This window comes from Solanum stenotomum, chromosome 4 (genome assembly GCF_019186545.1).
Source record: "Solanum stenotomum isolate F172 chromosome 4, ASM1918654v1, whole genome shotgun sequence".
In the NCBI taxonomy this organism is placed as follows: Eukaryota; Viridiplantae; Streptophyta; class Magnoliopsida; order Solanales; family Solanaceae; genus Solanum; species Solanum stenotomum.
The window spans coordinates 7,416,552-7,432,440 of NC_064285.1; the positions used below are offsets into that span (position 1 = coordinate 7,416,552).

Below are 15,889 nucleotides of genomic sequence, written 5' to 3' on the forward strand. Positions count from 1 at the left end.
ATTTATTTTATTTTATTTTATAGCTAAATCGTGTGTTTGGCATGTTGTTAATTCTTTTTTTTTGGAGTTATTGTACCGAAAGTGTCTTATTGCTTCATTTCCTCTCACGAATTATTATGAGTATTACTTATGTATTTTATTTGTTCTTGCCACATGTGAAATCTACCAGAGTTCGCCATGAATTCCTATTTCCCTTTGCATTACAAATGGGCCATTCAGGCCCAATGTTTTCTCCTGCCGAGTCAGCCAGCTACAAGAATTGGTGTACAGGCCCCGGGTTTAAAAATAGCGGAACAGATCGGGAGTTGAAAAGATTAGGCCAAAAGCCCGCCTCTATTTATTATGAGTTGTATTTTATTATTATTGGGCCTAAGCCTATTTAATCATTATGTTTATTGTTTTGTTAAAATTTAGGACAGGTGAAAAATTGGGCCTAAGGCCCAAAGAAAATACTCCTATTATGCTAGAATAGGACAGGTACAAATGACTTAAATGGGCCGAAGGCCCAAAACGAAAATGGGCCCAAATACTAGTCCAGGCGGACAGAAACCAGATTTGGGTCCAACCCCCTTTCCCTTTTACTTTACTATGTTTATTTACTTGTTAGTATTTGCCATTAATTTTAAGGTTGGAAAATTTAAACCCCCAAAAGAAAGCCGTTTTGAATTGAAATTAAAACCAACTCATTTTTTAACTGACCTTAATATTTATTATATTTCACTTAAGCAAATGCTCTTGTAATACTTTCCTTTCCCTTAAAAAATGATTTCAAGTTTTAAACTCTTTATTTTCGTAACTTAGTCATGTATGCTCAAGTTAATCTACTTTAGTCAAATAGTTAATTGTCGGATAACCGCATTAGCGGGTGTTCTAGGTGCTTTAAACCCCTTCCTAGAACACTAATAGGAACCCTCGAACCCCTTTTAAGATATTCACTAGATTCCTGTTTTAATCTATTGAAATCAGTTTTTCTTGATTTTTTCTCAAAAATTAAGTGGCGACTCTTAAACCAGTCCAAAATATATTTTTAAATAAAACAACTATCACCAATTATTTATTAAAATTCACCTCAATTATCAATTATTCACCTTTTCTACTTCAAATATATCACTATTATTTTGGTAGAAAAGTGAAAACTTATCGTTGAGATAACGTTTTGTTGAAAAATAGTTGACGTAGGAAAATAACATAACTAGATGTATTTTGACCACGAACATTTTTTTATATATAGAAAAAGACAAATATATGTGGATTTTATCCCAATGTTCCTTTTTCTTTTTATTTATTTTTAGGAATATTTAGCTTAAATTTGTGAATTTCACATGGTTCAGTAAGGGTGACAAAAGTTTCAATCTTTTTGTTAAACACGAATTGCTTTTTCTCAAAACATGTTGTATGGTCTTGAAAATTTGGTTTTGAAAATTGTAGTTCAATATAAGTTCTAATTCTGATAAAAACAATTATTTTTGTGATTTTATTAATTTATATTGTTAATTTTATGTCTACACATCTAAAAATATCTCCTAAATTTATAAAAACACATTTTTAAAAATTTACCATACTTTTCACACCATGCGAAATGTAGATAGTTTTTAATTTTATTTGAATTCAAAGTTCGTTTGTCTTGCATTTTAATATCTCTAACAAATCTATTTAAAAAGTTCATCATCCCCACCGGATCCGACTCCTCTCCATTTCCCCCAAATTCTAGCTTGGATTGGAGACATATGTCATAATTTAGAATTAATGGTTAAAATCTAATTGATTAAAGCAAAGGCCTAACCATAGTTATTTACTTCCATATATTTGCTTCTTAAATATTTTTGCAATACATTATATTTTTCCTAAATATATTAAAATCTTTTCATTACTGCCTGCATACATATTTAAAACTTTTATTAAATATTTTACTTTTTTGAAAAAATTATAATACAATTAAACGTTTTTGGCATTCTAATAGAATATTAAGAGCTACAATGTCTATTGAGCAATATGAACTCCATTTAGGGAGTAAGAAAGAATTTAAAGTTGAGTGACAAAATTTATTTTACTCCTAAAATAAATAAAAAAGTCAGGTCACAAATTTTAATTTTTTATTTGGCAAATATTATTTGAGAAATGACAAACGTTTGAAAAAAAAAGAGTAAAAAATCAGCAAAACAATTACTCAAAGTAATTAAGAAAAGAAGTTATTTTAAATATATTTAGGAAAAATATAATATAAATCTAAAATTGTTGGATTGCAAAAATATTTAAGAAGCAAACATATAAAAGTAAATAACTATGATTATGAATTTTATTTTAATTAATTAAATTTCAACCATCAATTCTAAACTATGACACGTGCGGATGGGAGAGAATCCAAATCCTTATTTTTCTTTTCTTAATATTTTTTTCCGGTATAAATAATTGTGTAAACTGTTTTTTCACTTTGAAAAGAAAAAACAAAAAAATAAAAAACTTTTTTTTTTCGTTTTCTCCCAAATCTCTGGAAAAAATCTTGTAATATTGATTAAAAAAAAAAAAGAAGCGAAGATCATCGATCCAGCAGCAAAGTCAATACGCTTATGATTGGTAATTTCATCAATCCCCAGATTTAACTTCAATTTCAATTTTTTTGTTTATGTGAATCTTCGTTAGAAATTGAAATTGATATATTTATGTTGATTGAATGAGAATGTGCTTTCTTGTTTATCCGAATTTTTATCCTTCCACTTGTATTCCAAATTGTTTTTTTAGGTAATGGATGCACTTTGTCAATTTAGTAATATTTGAGGAATTTTGAGTTCATCGTGTTGGGCGGAGCTACAATTTTGAGTTTATGAGTTCTGAATTTTAAAAAGAGAAGTTTAATGGGTTTTGGCTCAATAAGTTATACATATTAAGTGAATTTTCTTCATTTTTTTTCTTCTGTGTTTTGCTTGGGTTTGATGCACTTGAACCGATTGTCCACGAGGTAGTAGTAAGGTCTGCCGAAATAGCCTCTTACTTCCATGAGGTTGTGGTAAGGTCTGTGTACACTCTACCCTCACCAGACCCCACTTAGTGGGATTTCACAGGGTATGTTGTTGTTGTTGTTACATATTAAGTGAATTTCTTAATATAAATATAGGGTTTTGACCAAAGCTATTGAGCGTGTAGCTTAGCAATTTTGTTAAGGGTGTTTAAAAGCTTAGTATATATTTTTAAAAAAGTTGTTTTGACCCTGTATATGCAGTATTATTTTCTGTATGTACAATGTAGTTTTTCGACGAAGGTTCTTTGAGTGACCACCCTTGAGTCAATGTAGCTATGCCACTGGCTAACACACCCTTGTCAGGTGTTCTTTCATGGTGGTCTTTGATAAGTTTGAAGTGGAAACTGTTGTGGGGTGAATCCCTTTTAAGAATCTTTTTAAGTAGCTTAAACATGCCATGAGTCAAGGAGACCTCCTATATTATTCATTGAATTTGCTTTCTTGAAACTTTTCAATGGAGCATACCTAGTTATTTTCTATGGTTAAGGGACACAAAGTACAATGTAGGGGCAGGGAAAGCTACTTCATTTGGGGCAGGTGCCAAACATGATCATAAGTTAATGGAAATTTGCAGTTAGCATGGCATACTGCATATGTTAGTATCACTTGTGGGAAGTAGAAATGGGGAGTACATTAGAAACTTGTTAGTCTGCATCAGTGCAAAGTCCTAATGAGTGAATGCTAAATATATCTAAGAGTCCATCATCTAAACAATATAATATTTCAATGTACTCTGCACATTTGAATCGTTATATCAAATATTTCTCTACTCCCCTTAGGAATATCATTTACTCTTTTTACAGTCTCTACACTTCAGGCCTGTCTTTCTTGCATTGAATAGTTTCAGAAATTTTAAAAAAATGTCTTCAAAATCACACATCTTTGCAAACTTTGAATGATTTGTTTTAAGTAACATAGAAGTTGCGGGTCTTCAATTTATTACTCAGAGAAGACTTGAGCATAAATTCAGTTATTTCCTCTATTTGTCATATGTTTTGAATTGGTCAATTAGATATTTGAGAGCAGAAGTCATACGATTTCAAGATAATCTAAAAGATTAAAGTGCATTTTAGAAATGCTACTCGCTATCTCTCTTTCTTGAACAAGTAAAGGAAATCCCCGAGTTATTGGAGTCGAAAGCAGGAAAGTCCCATAAAAAAGGCCTTGTTGGAATCCACTGTCCAAATAACAGAAAGTACGAACATTTGTAATATTTCCCACTTCAAATCTGCAAATTGAACTCTTACCATATCGTGTTTGTTGTAGTTGTATGCTTGTGAAAGCAAGATGGTGAAGTTGACTATGATTGCTCGTGTGACTGATGGTCTTCCTTTAGCGGAGGGGCTGGATGATGGCCGTGATATTCAAGATGCAGATTTCTACAAACAGCAAGCCAAGTCCTTGTTTAAGAACCTCTCTATGGGCCAGATTGAGGCATCAAGGATGTCTGTAGAAACTGGGCCTTATATTTTCCAGTATCCTTTTATTTTGTTTCATTTAACATCTGTTCAATGTTCTTTGTGTGATTAAATCTCTCATATCAATGCTTACCGAAGTTTCTCAAAGTGCAGAGTTATCTTTTTGAACTTTATTTTGTGAGATGAGTACAAGCTAAGTAACAAAATGGTCACTCCAAATAGCTTCTCTGAATTACTCATAGTCAAGATAATGAAATACAGCAGAATTTTGTCACTTTGTTTATGCACTTGTTAGTGAAACTGCATTTTTTTAATTTTTGGGTGAAAGTAGGTCCAGTAGAGAGTCTTGAACAGGTTTCCCCCCCTTCTAAAAATAGGTAAATAAAATTATTTGCCAACTATTGCCAGTGTCTTTGTTGCAGTTGTAATCAGCACAGCTTGTGGGAGAACTGTAATTTGGTATACACATGAGTGGATTGGATAACATGTGCAGTTAGTGTTGCAAAATTTAGGGACAACTAGGATTTTTCATGGTATTAGCATAAGTAATGAGGGTTCCTCGGGTTGCCTTTGATAAATTTACAAACCTGTTAATGTGTTGGGATAGTTCTTGGTAGATAATTTTGCACAAGATATGGTTCTCTACAAATAATATTCAATCAATGTTACCAATAGTTGCATCATGGGCGGATTAAAAATGAACAAAAAACCTGCCTTGATCATCTTCCAAAGTACCCACAAAATAGGTAAAGGGATGAAGGATGGATCCGGCTAAGTGCTTTCGATGAACCAGGAGGGATCTTTTTTTGTTTTAGTATTTCTCTTATCACGTATCCCTCTTCTTTTTCTCTTTCAACCCAATTTCTTTCTCAATCTAAAGTAGTAATTTGAATGACATCTACTCTTGGATACACAGGAACTGATAAATTCATTTTGGAAAAGCAGAAGCTAATAAATAAGCACACTACAATTTGTTCTTATTATTAGTGGTCTGTTTTCTGGCTTTTTTCATGGTATGTGTGTTACCCATGTGAGGACTATGTATTCATTTTCTGGATTAGTAGTAATATCAATCTTGTAGATGGAAGTGTGATTTATTGAACAAAATCTCATGGATGGTTAGATGTACTTAACTACTGCTTTTTGACACTAAAAGAAGGTGTTCGCTGGGGATTTAGTGTTCTCTTAACTGGTTCACTCAGTTATAACATTGAAGGCCGTGTTTGTTATTTGACAATGTGTGACCGCTCTTATCCCAAGAAACTTGCTTTTCAATACCTAGAAGACCTCAAGAATGAGTTTGAGCGTGTCAATGGGAGTCAAATCGAAACTGCTGCTAGGCCATATGCTTTTATTAAATTTGGTATGGTCTTGTCTTTAATGTGCGCTGTTATAATTTCTAATTGATCTTCTGTTGAATATTAATCTTTTTTTCTTTCTGCAATTTGTATTTTTCTCGTTTCAAAAAGATACATTCATACAGAAGACAAAGAAACTGTACCAGGACACCAGAACTCAGCGCAATATTACAAAGTTGAATGATGAACTCTACGAAGTTCATCAGATAATGACTCGAAATGTACAAGAAGTTTTAGGTGTTGGTGAAAAGTTGGATCGTAAGTTTCTCATTCCAATGTTTGCCTGACCTCATTACCTTCTTATAGTATCTGGAAAGTTTCTTGTGCCATTGTTAGCACTACCTGATTGATCTTTTAAATATCTGTGATGTTACTAATCCTCAATGTCCTGCTCTGTCAGTTTGCCTTGAAAAGCTACCAAATGCTGTCTGACAGCTTCTTTATTTACAAACATTTAATGCTTTTATTTTCTGTCATTTTTAAGTTTATTGTTATCCTGATATAGTTAGTGGTAGTGCTTATTTGTTATGTCCAAGGAGTCTCTTGCAAATATGAAACTTCATAGTATACTTCCTAGTTCAGTAATAAAGAAATTTTGAGCTCCAAGTTTTTCACTAATGGTGCACCAGAAACAAGTTGAAAGGAGTGTAGAAGACATGTCCATTATGTTTATTCATCCTCCTTAGACTTCATTAACTTTTTTTAACAACTGACTTTGGTGTGAGGTTCCTCTACATTGTGATATAGTGTATATTGGTATATATGCCCTTTGTCAATAACCAAAACAAAACTGACTTTTCTGTAACTTGATTTGATGACTTGTAAATATTGATTCCTCTTTTTTTTCTCTTCGTTATGTGCTCCTGGAAAGGAAATTTCTGTACTCATTCATCTTTGATCATAAGGCTACCAAGTTAAAGCCTTCATGTATTTCTTTATTACATATGTTCTTTCTTCTCACGGCATGATTAGGACATACAAAGGAAAAATATTATCAGATGAGCTATTGTCTTAGAAATCCTTATATTCTCAAAAAGTAGGTTGTTGCTCTGCTACTCACTTGTGGTGCAAAGAGTGGAGCAAAATGAACTTGTATTAAAATAAAGTTAAGAGTTGTGTCAGCTGTGACATTTTATTGCATCATAGAAATAAAAAACACAGAACTAAGAACAGAAACACTAAAGAAAATGATTTATATGACTGATACCAACTAATTCAGGTTAAGGCTTATTAATTGTTATTCCAATAGTTCATGTGTTTGTCAGGAGTCTTTTTATTCTAGTTAGAGACTTGTATGCCTGTTTAGGGGTAAAGTGAGATATAAAGAATCTCCAGTTTTAGAGAACCCTTATTTTCTTGAAAGACATCATTTATTTATTTAATTTTTATGCACTATTCTTCTTTTTTTTTGAGAAATCCGAGGGTTAGTTGGAATGAAATGCATCTGAATAAAGAGGAACTTTACAAAGATTCTTTTAGTTTACCCAACTCATTTGGAACTGATATAGTTGATTGATTGAATATAAAACCAAAAGCACATGTATGTTTTTCTGTCAGTCATAACTCATAAGACTTGTAGCTTTAATGTAGATCAACAATCATACTCTTCTATGATATACATTTGTTATGTAGTTGGTTCTCCCTCTTTTTTCATCGTTCTTATGTTCATCGAACATTCTCCCATTGTTTATGTTTGATATTAGAGATTTGATTGTTCAAATATGAAAATGTGCAGAGGTCAGTCAGATGTCCAGTCGCTTGACATCAGAATCCCGCATTTATGCTGATAAAGCAAGAGATTTAAACCGTCAGGTTAGTGTCATGGAAATTTTGAGATGATACGATCATATTCTTGGCCAAAAATGTACTTTTATCCTTTAAAAAAAGTGTACTTTCTACTTTGCATTAGTTGGAATGAAAAATTAGGAGGATTTAAAGGAACATGAAACTTGGGATTTGCTCTTTACTTTCTGATGTGCACACAGATGCATATGATGTAGGATGTCACTGTAGAAGATTATGGGGCTCGATATGTCCAAGTTTATTGTGGATGATAGCATGTATTGTGGATGATAGCATGTGCTTTGATTCTTATCACATGCTATTAAGAAATAGAATGGAGAAATGTTTAACCATGATTATCACCAGCAAGGATTTCTGTTTCCTGCCATTGCTGTTTGAATCTCGCACTTAGTTTGGTCCTCATTTGTGCTTTGACTAGGACATACAACAGAAAATGGCAATGAAACTTTGACCATGTCTAGTTCTAGTTTTAGGTCCCATTCATATTCTTAAGATTCAATTTGAATCCTAAACAATTATGACGGTTTGTTTTCTCAACATTTGAATATTTAAAACATGTAAAAGGGCAGCTCAGTGCACAAAGCATCCCACGTTCAAACAGTGTCCGGGGAAGGGCTACATCCCATGGGGTGTGATGTAGAGTGTAGACTATCTACCCTAATGCAAGCATTAGTGTCTGCTTTCATGGCTTGAACATGTCTTTATTAAATAAATTAATAATATAAAATTCAAATAAAATATTAACGAGTAATACTATATCAATAAATATTTTTAAAAAATCATATGGTGATTGGTGGTGGTGCTTGTGGGTGCCGACTGGGGTGGTAGTTGGTGGTGGTGATTCTAGGGGGTAGTTAGTGAATAGTAATAATGGCGGCTGATAGTATTAGTTAGTGGTGGTGGTAGTTGTTGGTGGCCATTGATAATTATGGTGTAGGTTAGTGATAGCTAATGGTAGTGGTGGTTGATAGTGGTGATTGTCGGTAGTAATTGGTGGTTGTGGTAATAGTGGTTGATGGTGAGATTATAAATGGTGACAAGTGGTGGTGACAGTTGACTATGGTGATTAGCGGTTGTGGTAGTTGATAATGAATAACATCGTAGTGATATTTTTTTGAGAAAGAACATCGTAATGATATTAAGACTTTGTTATATATTTTACTCATTTAGATCTATTCAGATCCGTAACTAGTGAAAACAAGAATAACACACTTATTGATTGAGATTTGAAGTATTAAGATTTGGATCTAAACAATAAATGCACTTAATGACTAAATTTTGAATATTAAATCCTACTATCAATGGATATGGTGTAGTGGATGGGGCTGCTCCTTCCTTAATTAGAGGTCTCGGGTTCGAGCCCTGGGTATGGAAAAATCCTTGGTAGGGAGTGCAAAAATTTGAATATTAAATCCTTGCACTAGCATAGACATGCAGTCATGCATCACATGTTGATGGTCTTGCCTCCTGTCTTGATCAACTTCTTTTATTTTCTTTTTTGCAATCACTTTAATATATTGGCTCATTTGTTTATTAACTTTAGGCTCTGATTCGGAAATGGGCACCCGTGGCTATTGTCATTGGAGTTGTTATTCTCCTCTTCTGGGCGAAAAATAAGATATGGTGATGCGACTATACCATATGCAACTTAGAGAAGTGTTGTTACTCTTTGATACTTACTGATTTTGCAACATCAAACTGTTTGGCAACCGATAGACCACTTAACATTTCAAGGTGGCTACCGTGTTGTGCGCGCAATGAAGAGAGTTTTTTGGCAGATGAGACACTCAAGCTATGAGTTTGATAATGTAAGACAGATAAACCATGATGAGCCATGTTGGTAAACATTGACAAAACGATATTAATCTTAATCCTCTCAGCATATTTTGCCTTGCTTAACTTCAAAATTCGAAGTGCAACATATATTGTAGTGCTGAGTTGATCAGTTGCAACTTTTGATATATTAAAATACAGCTATAAGATTGCAGTGTTGATGTTTAGTTTTTTATTTCTTCTCCTCCACTTATGCATGTTAATGAAGTTCTGGTGTTTATACACAAGGCTCGATTGTAATTGAGTCGAAGCAAGAAATACTGAATGATGAGCAACATTTTCCAGAAAAATGCCAGAGTGTTGTGCAACGACTGATTCAATAATTACCAAAAGCTTACCACAACAGGACTTGTATTTGCAGCAATCATTTCGACATAACACCATTAGGCTAGTCAAAGTTACAAAAATGGTTCCCCTCATGAGTATGGAATTTCCATTCTAAAAGGGATTTACTTGTGCTTTTAAGCTTAACTTTACTAGCTTCTTGAAAAGGAAAGAAAAATGAGGAAATAGACATTTTCTCTTTTATTGAGAAGAATTTGATCCAAATAGATGAAATACTTGAGGAGAGTGAGTTCTGACTAAGGTAATTCTTATGAGCAAGAGTTCTCATGAGAAGGAAATAAGTAGAGGACATTTTGGAAAATTTAGTACTTGCATATGAAAGAGTGAATAAAAAATTAAATATTTAGTGATTAATCCATTATATTCGGAAAAAAAAAACAGAATAAAAGGGAAATAAGTTTTACTTAAATCAAAGCAGAGGAAGTACTGCTTATCTTGCAGATGACTCAGATTATCTAAAAAAAATCTTAATATGCAACTATAAGCTAATAGCTTTACCGACTTAATAAAGCAAAATTTCCCTTAACTCGAATTTCAATAGACTACAAAAATAAAACACACATCCACTTAAATTTACACAAGCCTGACAAGTAATTAAGCCTCTTCTGGTCTTCCATCTTAAACAAATCAAGAAGTTGGTTCCTCCTCCATCTCCATTTTGTGTATTGTATATTCCCTCTCAAACAACAAAAATTCCTGCATGAAATGTGAGTTTCAACTTTAGTAGCAGTATCTAATTATTGTATAGCAGAAATTAACCGAATAACAAGATAACAATATTAAGCCATGATTTCATTATTGTGGTTCCAGAGAATCCAATCGTCCTCTACAAATGGTTGCACACTCTAATCTACACTAGCAAATCATGGTGTTGTTATCTCAAAACATCCTGCTCATGACAAACAGCGGAGATATGTCGGCTGTAACAGAAGCTAGATATTACTGTCATTAAGCACTAAGGATGTGACCAGATGATAAATGAAGTCGGAGCTGTGGGGAGGATGAAGGGAATCAATCACGGTCACACAACTAGGTCAACAGCATCAAAGGTTAGGAATAATAACTACTTGGGCTTGAATAAACATTGGAGAACCGATAGAAAATCTAAGTAGTTATGGAAGAGTTTGTGAGTGATGCATGAGAGCTGATGCAACTTTGGCAAACACAACAGTCATCTTAGTTGATAGGAAAGCTCTATTATCTCTTTTCCACTGCATAAAGGGTAGAAGCCTGAAAGTTAGCTTACCTGCAACTGATTCTGACTGAAGAGATGAAGAAATCCAATTTCAGGATCTGTGACAAGGTTGATCAACTCATCATGGTTATTAGGTGGATTACCAGACTCCATGAGTGAGACAGAAACCTACAAAAGAGCTCAACAGATCAGAACTGGGAGAACAAACAGATACGTCCTTGTAGGTTTTGCTCTATTCAAACGTTCAGAATTGTCAAATAAGATAATGAAAAGTTGTGGTTAGCATTTGATTTAGATGATAGCGCACACAATATTATCAATAGTTAGAAATTATTAGTTCCAATAGAAAGCTCACCTGCATACACCGCAGAATGACTTCAGGGATGCAACACCTACGACAAAGACCATGCACTATGTAGGTTGCAGGGCCTCCAATAGAACCATCACCGTCAGAATACCAAGCATCTAATCGAGATATCTCCATTGTAACTCCAGCTTGAAAGCGAACAAGCTCCCCTTTAACAAGAAACAACATAATTTAAGAAGATGAAGGGGTAATATATAAAAGAGAAAGGGAAAGGGAAAGGGAAAGGGAAAAAAATAGCAATGTGCTTCATCAGAATTCCTGTATACAAATCAAGCCAACTAGCGCATTCTCATGCAAATGAGCTGTAGAAGAAGTTAGTACTAGCTTAGCAAAAAGAACTGCCTCCCAGTGATTCTATGGTCCATAAGGTCAAGAATGGATTAAGATCTGCATAATGAGATTGACTTCAAATGGTAAAAGATCTGATGATGTGTTTTGGACTTATGGTGAACTTAGAACTATAGAACAGGGGTAAAAATTACAAAAATCAAACGATCAAAGGTTTTGACAGTAGCAGATACTCATACAACACCATGTCAATCAAGAGATTTGATATCACTTGAGTTTCAACAAACCTCATTGGATTCATTGGTAATAATATACAGGTAAGATTCTTTCCCAAAAGTCGCGGTCATTGTCTTGATCCATATATGCTATGAGGAAAAAACACTAAGAGGATACTAATTAATGATAGTACAGTTCATAAAGCAACTATACATAGGGAATTGAGAAGCATGTTCAACCAAATGAAATACAGATGTTATAACTTTCTTCATGTGCAATATATGAGCACAAACTATATACTGAAAATAAAATAGTACCTAGACACTAGCAGAATAACTATTTGAATCCATTCATTGAGCACAATCTATATACTGAAAATAAAGTAGTACCTAGACACTAGCAGAATAACTATTTGAATCAATTCATAAACTCATTCTCAAGAAGTCAGCAGTACCATACTGTGACCTTACTTTCTTTCCACAAAGAGCAAGAGAATCAATATTGACTGATCATACTTGAGCTTAGCAGAGTTTTGCCAACATAATAGTCAGATGGTGTGACAAGATTTAAAGAGGTTGATTCGAATTCAAAATGACACTGGGTTCGTTAAAAATGTTTTTCTAGAAAATTATATTTTCCTTTACAAAATCATTCTCCAGTATTTGGTTACCATAAACTGTGGAAATATATCTCTTGAAAAATATTTTTTTACAAGGTAAATATACTTTCCACCAAGTGGGAAACTGATAGAATCACACATGGACAAAAGTCATTTCTTATACAATCCCAACTCTTAATCCATAACAGCAGTTCTAATCGACACGACATTGTAGTCAACTGGAATTTGCACTCTGGTCTTCCAGGTTTGCACCCACTCCAATGTGGTGGAGTTTGTTGTTCAAGTAAATATGTCAATTTTTTGAGAGGTGCTAAAACAGTGAGTAAATCAAACAAAATGTGGTCTAGGAAGCATTAAGTAAGCACAGGTGAAATGAGAAAGTAAACACAGATAAAAAAGGATAGAAAAGAAAACACATAAAATTGGAGGAAAGAAAGAACAAAGAAGATGGAACACCAGAAAACTAATTGAAAACTACAAATGAAGATAAGGCTAAAACAATTTAATATCAAGGCCTAAAATACACAACCCGAAACTAATTGAAACTAACTAGTGGCAAAAAGGGAGAAAAAGATGAAATGAAAAAGAATGACACATAACTAGTGATATTTGAAAGCGCACAGCAATTTGCAGCTTAAGATGAATGTGGTCCTAAAAAAAGCTCCAAGAAGACAATCGTATCAACGGGAGGCTTTGCCAAACTGGGAGAAGGTTATTCTTAAAAGTTAAAACAAGTTCATCAACCAGAGAATCTCATACCTTTAAAACCAGCAGCAAGCATTGCAGCAAGAATACCACCATCATGGAACTTATGTGACCCAAGCCCATCGTTTTCTGTTGCTAAGCAGCGCAATACAACCTCGACACAATAGTTGTCTCTGGACGATATAGAGACACTCACCTGCACAAACATTAACACAATGCCAATCACCAACATTATTATGTTTATGTTGAAGGTCAAAGTCTTCCTAAAGCATAACCTTTTGCTTGAATCAGGGTTTAATTTACTGTTGATTTAAATATTTTGTTTTAACCGAAAAGCCTAATAGGTTGCTTGGATTGGCTTATTTTGAGTGCTTTTAAGCCAAAATAGCTCTTAAGCACTTTTGGAGTGTTTGGGTAAATAAAGTGCTTATAAGCACTTGGTTTAAGCTAAAATGATAAAAATAAGCCAAAAGCCATAACAAGGCTAGAAACCCACTACAAAGGGTATGAGCCTTATAGCTGGATGAGTATGCGTACTACCTATTACTCTTATTTTAGTTAACCTGCCTAAATATCAGTGTATGGACTATCATATTCTATATAAATCGTTACACCAATAGGCCATAACCAAGACAGATGTATTCATGTTTAAGTACATTTGCTAGCTAGCATGTCATTCCGACATCCTCAACACCCCTTTTCTGGCTCTGATATCTTGGCAGAGAGATTCCATTTTACCATTTCTAAAGCTCACTAAAACTTGTCTACTTTTGATAGGTACCTTGATTAATGGAAAATTAGACCAACATGGTCCAAGACTCCAATTATAAATAAAAGTTAGACACAAAAAGAAAGAGAGGACACTCATGTATTGGACATGTCCTCACTGGAAAAATTAGCATACCATTATTTGGCGATTTAATACTTCTTCCTCACTGACAGAAGAGTAAAGGGCGCTCATTAACGTTGTACATAAGGTGGCATCGGGAGCCATACAATCACCAGCTGATGAACAAAGCATCGCAGTTGCATGCAACTCCAGGAAAACAGGTTCATCACTTTCCAATACGTGATCTTCAGTTGGAACTAACCATGGATTTTCTTGCCCTAAGATACACATTCAGCACATTAATTTTGTGGAAGCCCAACAATTCAACTGTAAAAGGCATACACTTGAGAAGAAATTGAGAGCCAATGTGTGGGGTAGACGAAGAAAAAATGAGAGACTTTGCAAGGGGTAGGCAAATCATTTATGAGAAAGCAATACATCTTCTAAGACTAGATATCTTCTGAACAATTCTTTCTCACAGAGGTTACGTTCACTCACGTTGTAGAAGCGAGAGTGATGTATCAAGAGTTTCTCTAGCTGCTATAACTTCCTTCTGCTTTTCCTCATCGGAGAGTTCAACTGGTGAAATTTCTGCATTCTCTAGCTCAACCTTCAGCCAGTTGCGATAAGTTGCATCACATGAATAGAACTCACTCTGATTCAGAAAAAAATAATATTACGATTAAATTATACAAGATCGAAGAAGTAGCAAGCAAATTAAAGGCATCTCGAGATCTTCTGTAAAATTCTCAAAAGCATACCCAGTCCTGGAACTCCTTTAGATTCTCCGAGAACTCATGACTCTCAATGGAAACAAGCTCATCTGATAGTTGTTTCAATGGCTCAGCCAGTAAACTGAGCAAAGTATGAGCACCAATGGGCATTGCTGGAACCCTCCACATTGAAATAAGAGCAAATTCCCTGAACAGCACATTGCTGTGGAAGTAGTTGAAAGTGAATCCCAATTATATGTTAGGGACAAACAGTGAGCAAAAGTACTTAAGCATCCAAAAGATTAACAAACATTGGTGGAAGGGGGACGCAACAGCACACAAACTATTGAGGTTGGGCATGTTGGCAAAGAATGAAAGCTGAAAAGAAGAGTATAATGGAGAATTTAAAATAAGAACTCCTGCTAGTTTACTGATTTTAAAAAAAGGTACTCCTGATGATGCATATGTATACACAAACTCAATACAGTTTAGGATCAGAACACATTCAACCAAACGAGTTGCTTCCTATTTGCAGATGGGAACGTACTGTTGGGGTTTCTCTCCCTTTATTCTTTTTTTTTTCTGGGGGGGTTCTACAAAATTACCTTACCCATCAACTGCATGTATGAATCAACATTCATGATTTTATCGTTCATGAGATAACCAAATACAGAGTGGAGGGCATGGTCATTTGAGTCACCTCGAGGAATAATAAATTAAGAAAAAAAATAGGGAAGAAAACTGACCTGTGCATCAATGCCCGGAAAAGAAGTTTCATACTGACAGACGTAGAATTATTGATTGTTGAAGGAGGTGTAAAACAAAGCCACTGAATTACCATAGCTTTCTGAAGGCTCTGCAATCGATGCTGCTCTGCAACACCAGTTTCGCTATCATATTTCCCAACTCTAATTTCACGAGACCTTGAAAGAACCCTGTTTAAAATAATTATAATTTAACACCAAGTCCTTTGAAGGAATTCTATTTTGCATGATTTCAAACTCACAAAATATGTGTGAAGAATAAAGGAACCTTTCAATGATCTCCTCAAAACTGCCCTTTGAATCATCTTCTGGAGCAAATGGCAAGTATTCAATTGCAGAAAGGAATATTTTGTATCTAACATGAGCACTGTCAACAATGGAAAAGCAACAATGGAATCAGACAGCAACTTAAGCCATTAC

The 15,889-nt window shown here is 34.3% G+C and overlaps 2 protein-coding genes across 3 annotated transcripts in view; one reads left to right on the top strand and one right to left on the bottom strand.

Annotated features, from left to right (window-relative positions):
* Nucleotides 1-2,433: 2,433 nt before the first annotated feature.
* Nucleotides 2,434-9,572, top strand: LOC125861745 (25.3 kDa vesicle transport protein-like). Of its 2 annotated transcripts, none has more exons than XM_049541605.1 (6): nt 2,434-2,574; nt 4,283-4,491; nt 5,637-5,797; nt 5,904-6,050; nt 7,528-7,604; nt 9,139-9,570. In XM_049541605.1, exons 2-6 carry the CDS (start codon nt 4,304-4,306, stop codon nt 9,220-9,222), a joined length of 657 nt encoding a protein of 218 aa, XP_049397562.1. In that variant the 5' UTR covers nt 2,434-2,574; nt 4,283-4,303; the 3' UTR covers nt 9,223-9,570. The 2 variants fall into 2 exon arrangements, with proteins under 2 accessions (XP_049397562.1, XP_049397563.1); XM_049541606.1 differs by lacking the exon at nt 2,434-2,574 and adding an exon at nt 4,190-4,211 and having other exon boundaries at nt 9,139-9,572.
* Nucleotides 9,573-10,099: 527 nt separating this feature from the next.
* Nucleotides 10,100-15,889, bottom strand: part of LOC125861716 (nuclear pore complex protein NUP107) — a 34,129-nt gene continuing 28,339 nt past the window's right edge. Inside the window, exons 16-24 of the mRNA XM_049541575.1 lie at nt 15,738-15,836; nt 15,452-15,640; nt 14,754-14,928; nt 14,491-14,647; nt 14,068-14,270; nt 13,218-13,359; nt 11,324-11,484; nt 11,020-11,136; nt 10,100-10,469 (exon numbers count right to left, since the gene is read on the bottom strand). Coding sequence (XP_049397532.1) covers nt 10,401-10,469; nt 11,020-11,136; nt 11,324-11,484; nt 13,218-13,359; nt 14,068-14,270; nt 14,491-14,647; nt 14,754-14,928; nt 15,452-15,640; nt 15,738-15,836 — 1,312 coding nt within the window. The 3' untranslated portion in view covers nt 10,100-10,400. The remainder of the gene's footprint in view (nt 10,470-11,019; nt 11,137-11,323; nt 11,485-13,217; nt 13,360-14,067; nt 14,271-14,490; nt 14,648-14,753; nt 14,929-15,451; nt 15,641-15,737; nt 15,837-15,889) is intronic.

Coding starts and splice junctions, on each gene's coding strand:
- LOC125861745 (XM_049541605.1), top strand. CDS start 4,304: ATGGTGAAGTTGACTATGATTGCTCGTGTGACTGATGGTCTTCCTTTA. Junction 5,798..5,903: donor ATATGCTTTTATTAAATTTG/GTATGGTCTTGT, acceptor CGTTTCAAAAAG/ATACATTCATACAGAAGACA. Junction 6,051..7,527: donor TGTTGGTGAAAAGTTGGATC/GTAAGTTTCTCA, acceptor GAAAATGTGCAG/AGGTCAGTCAGATGTCCAGT.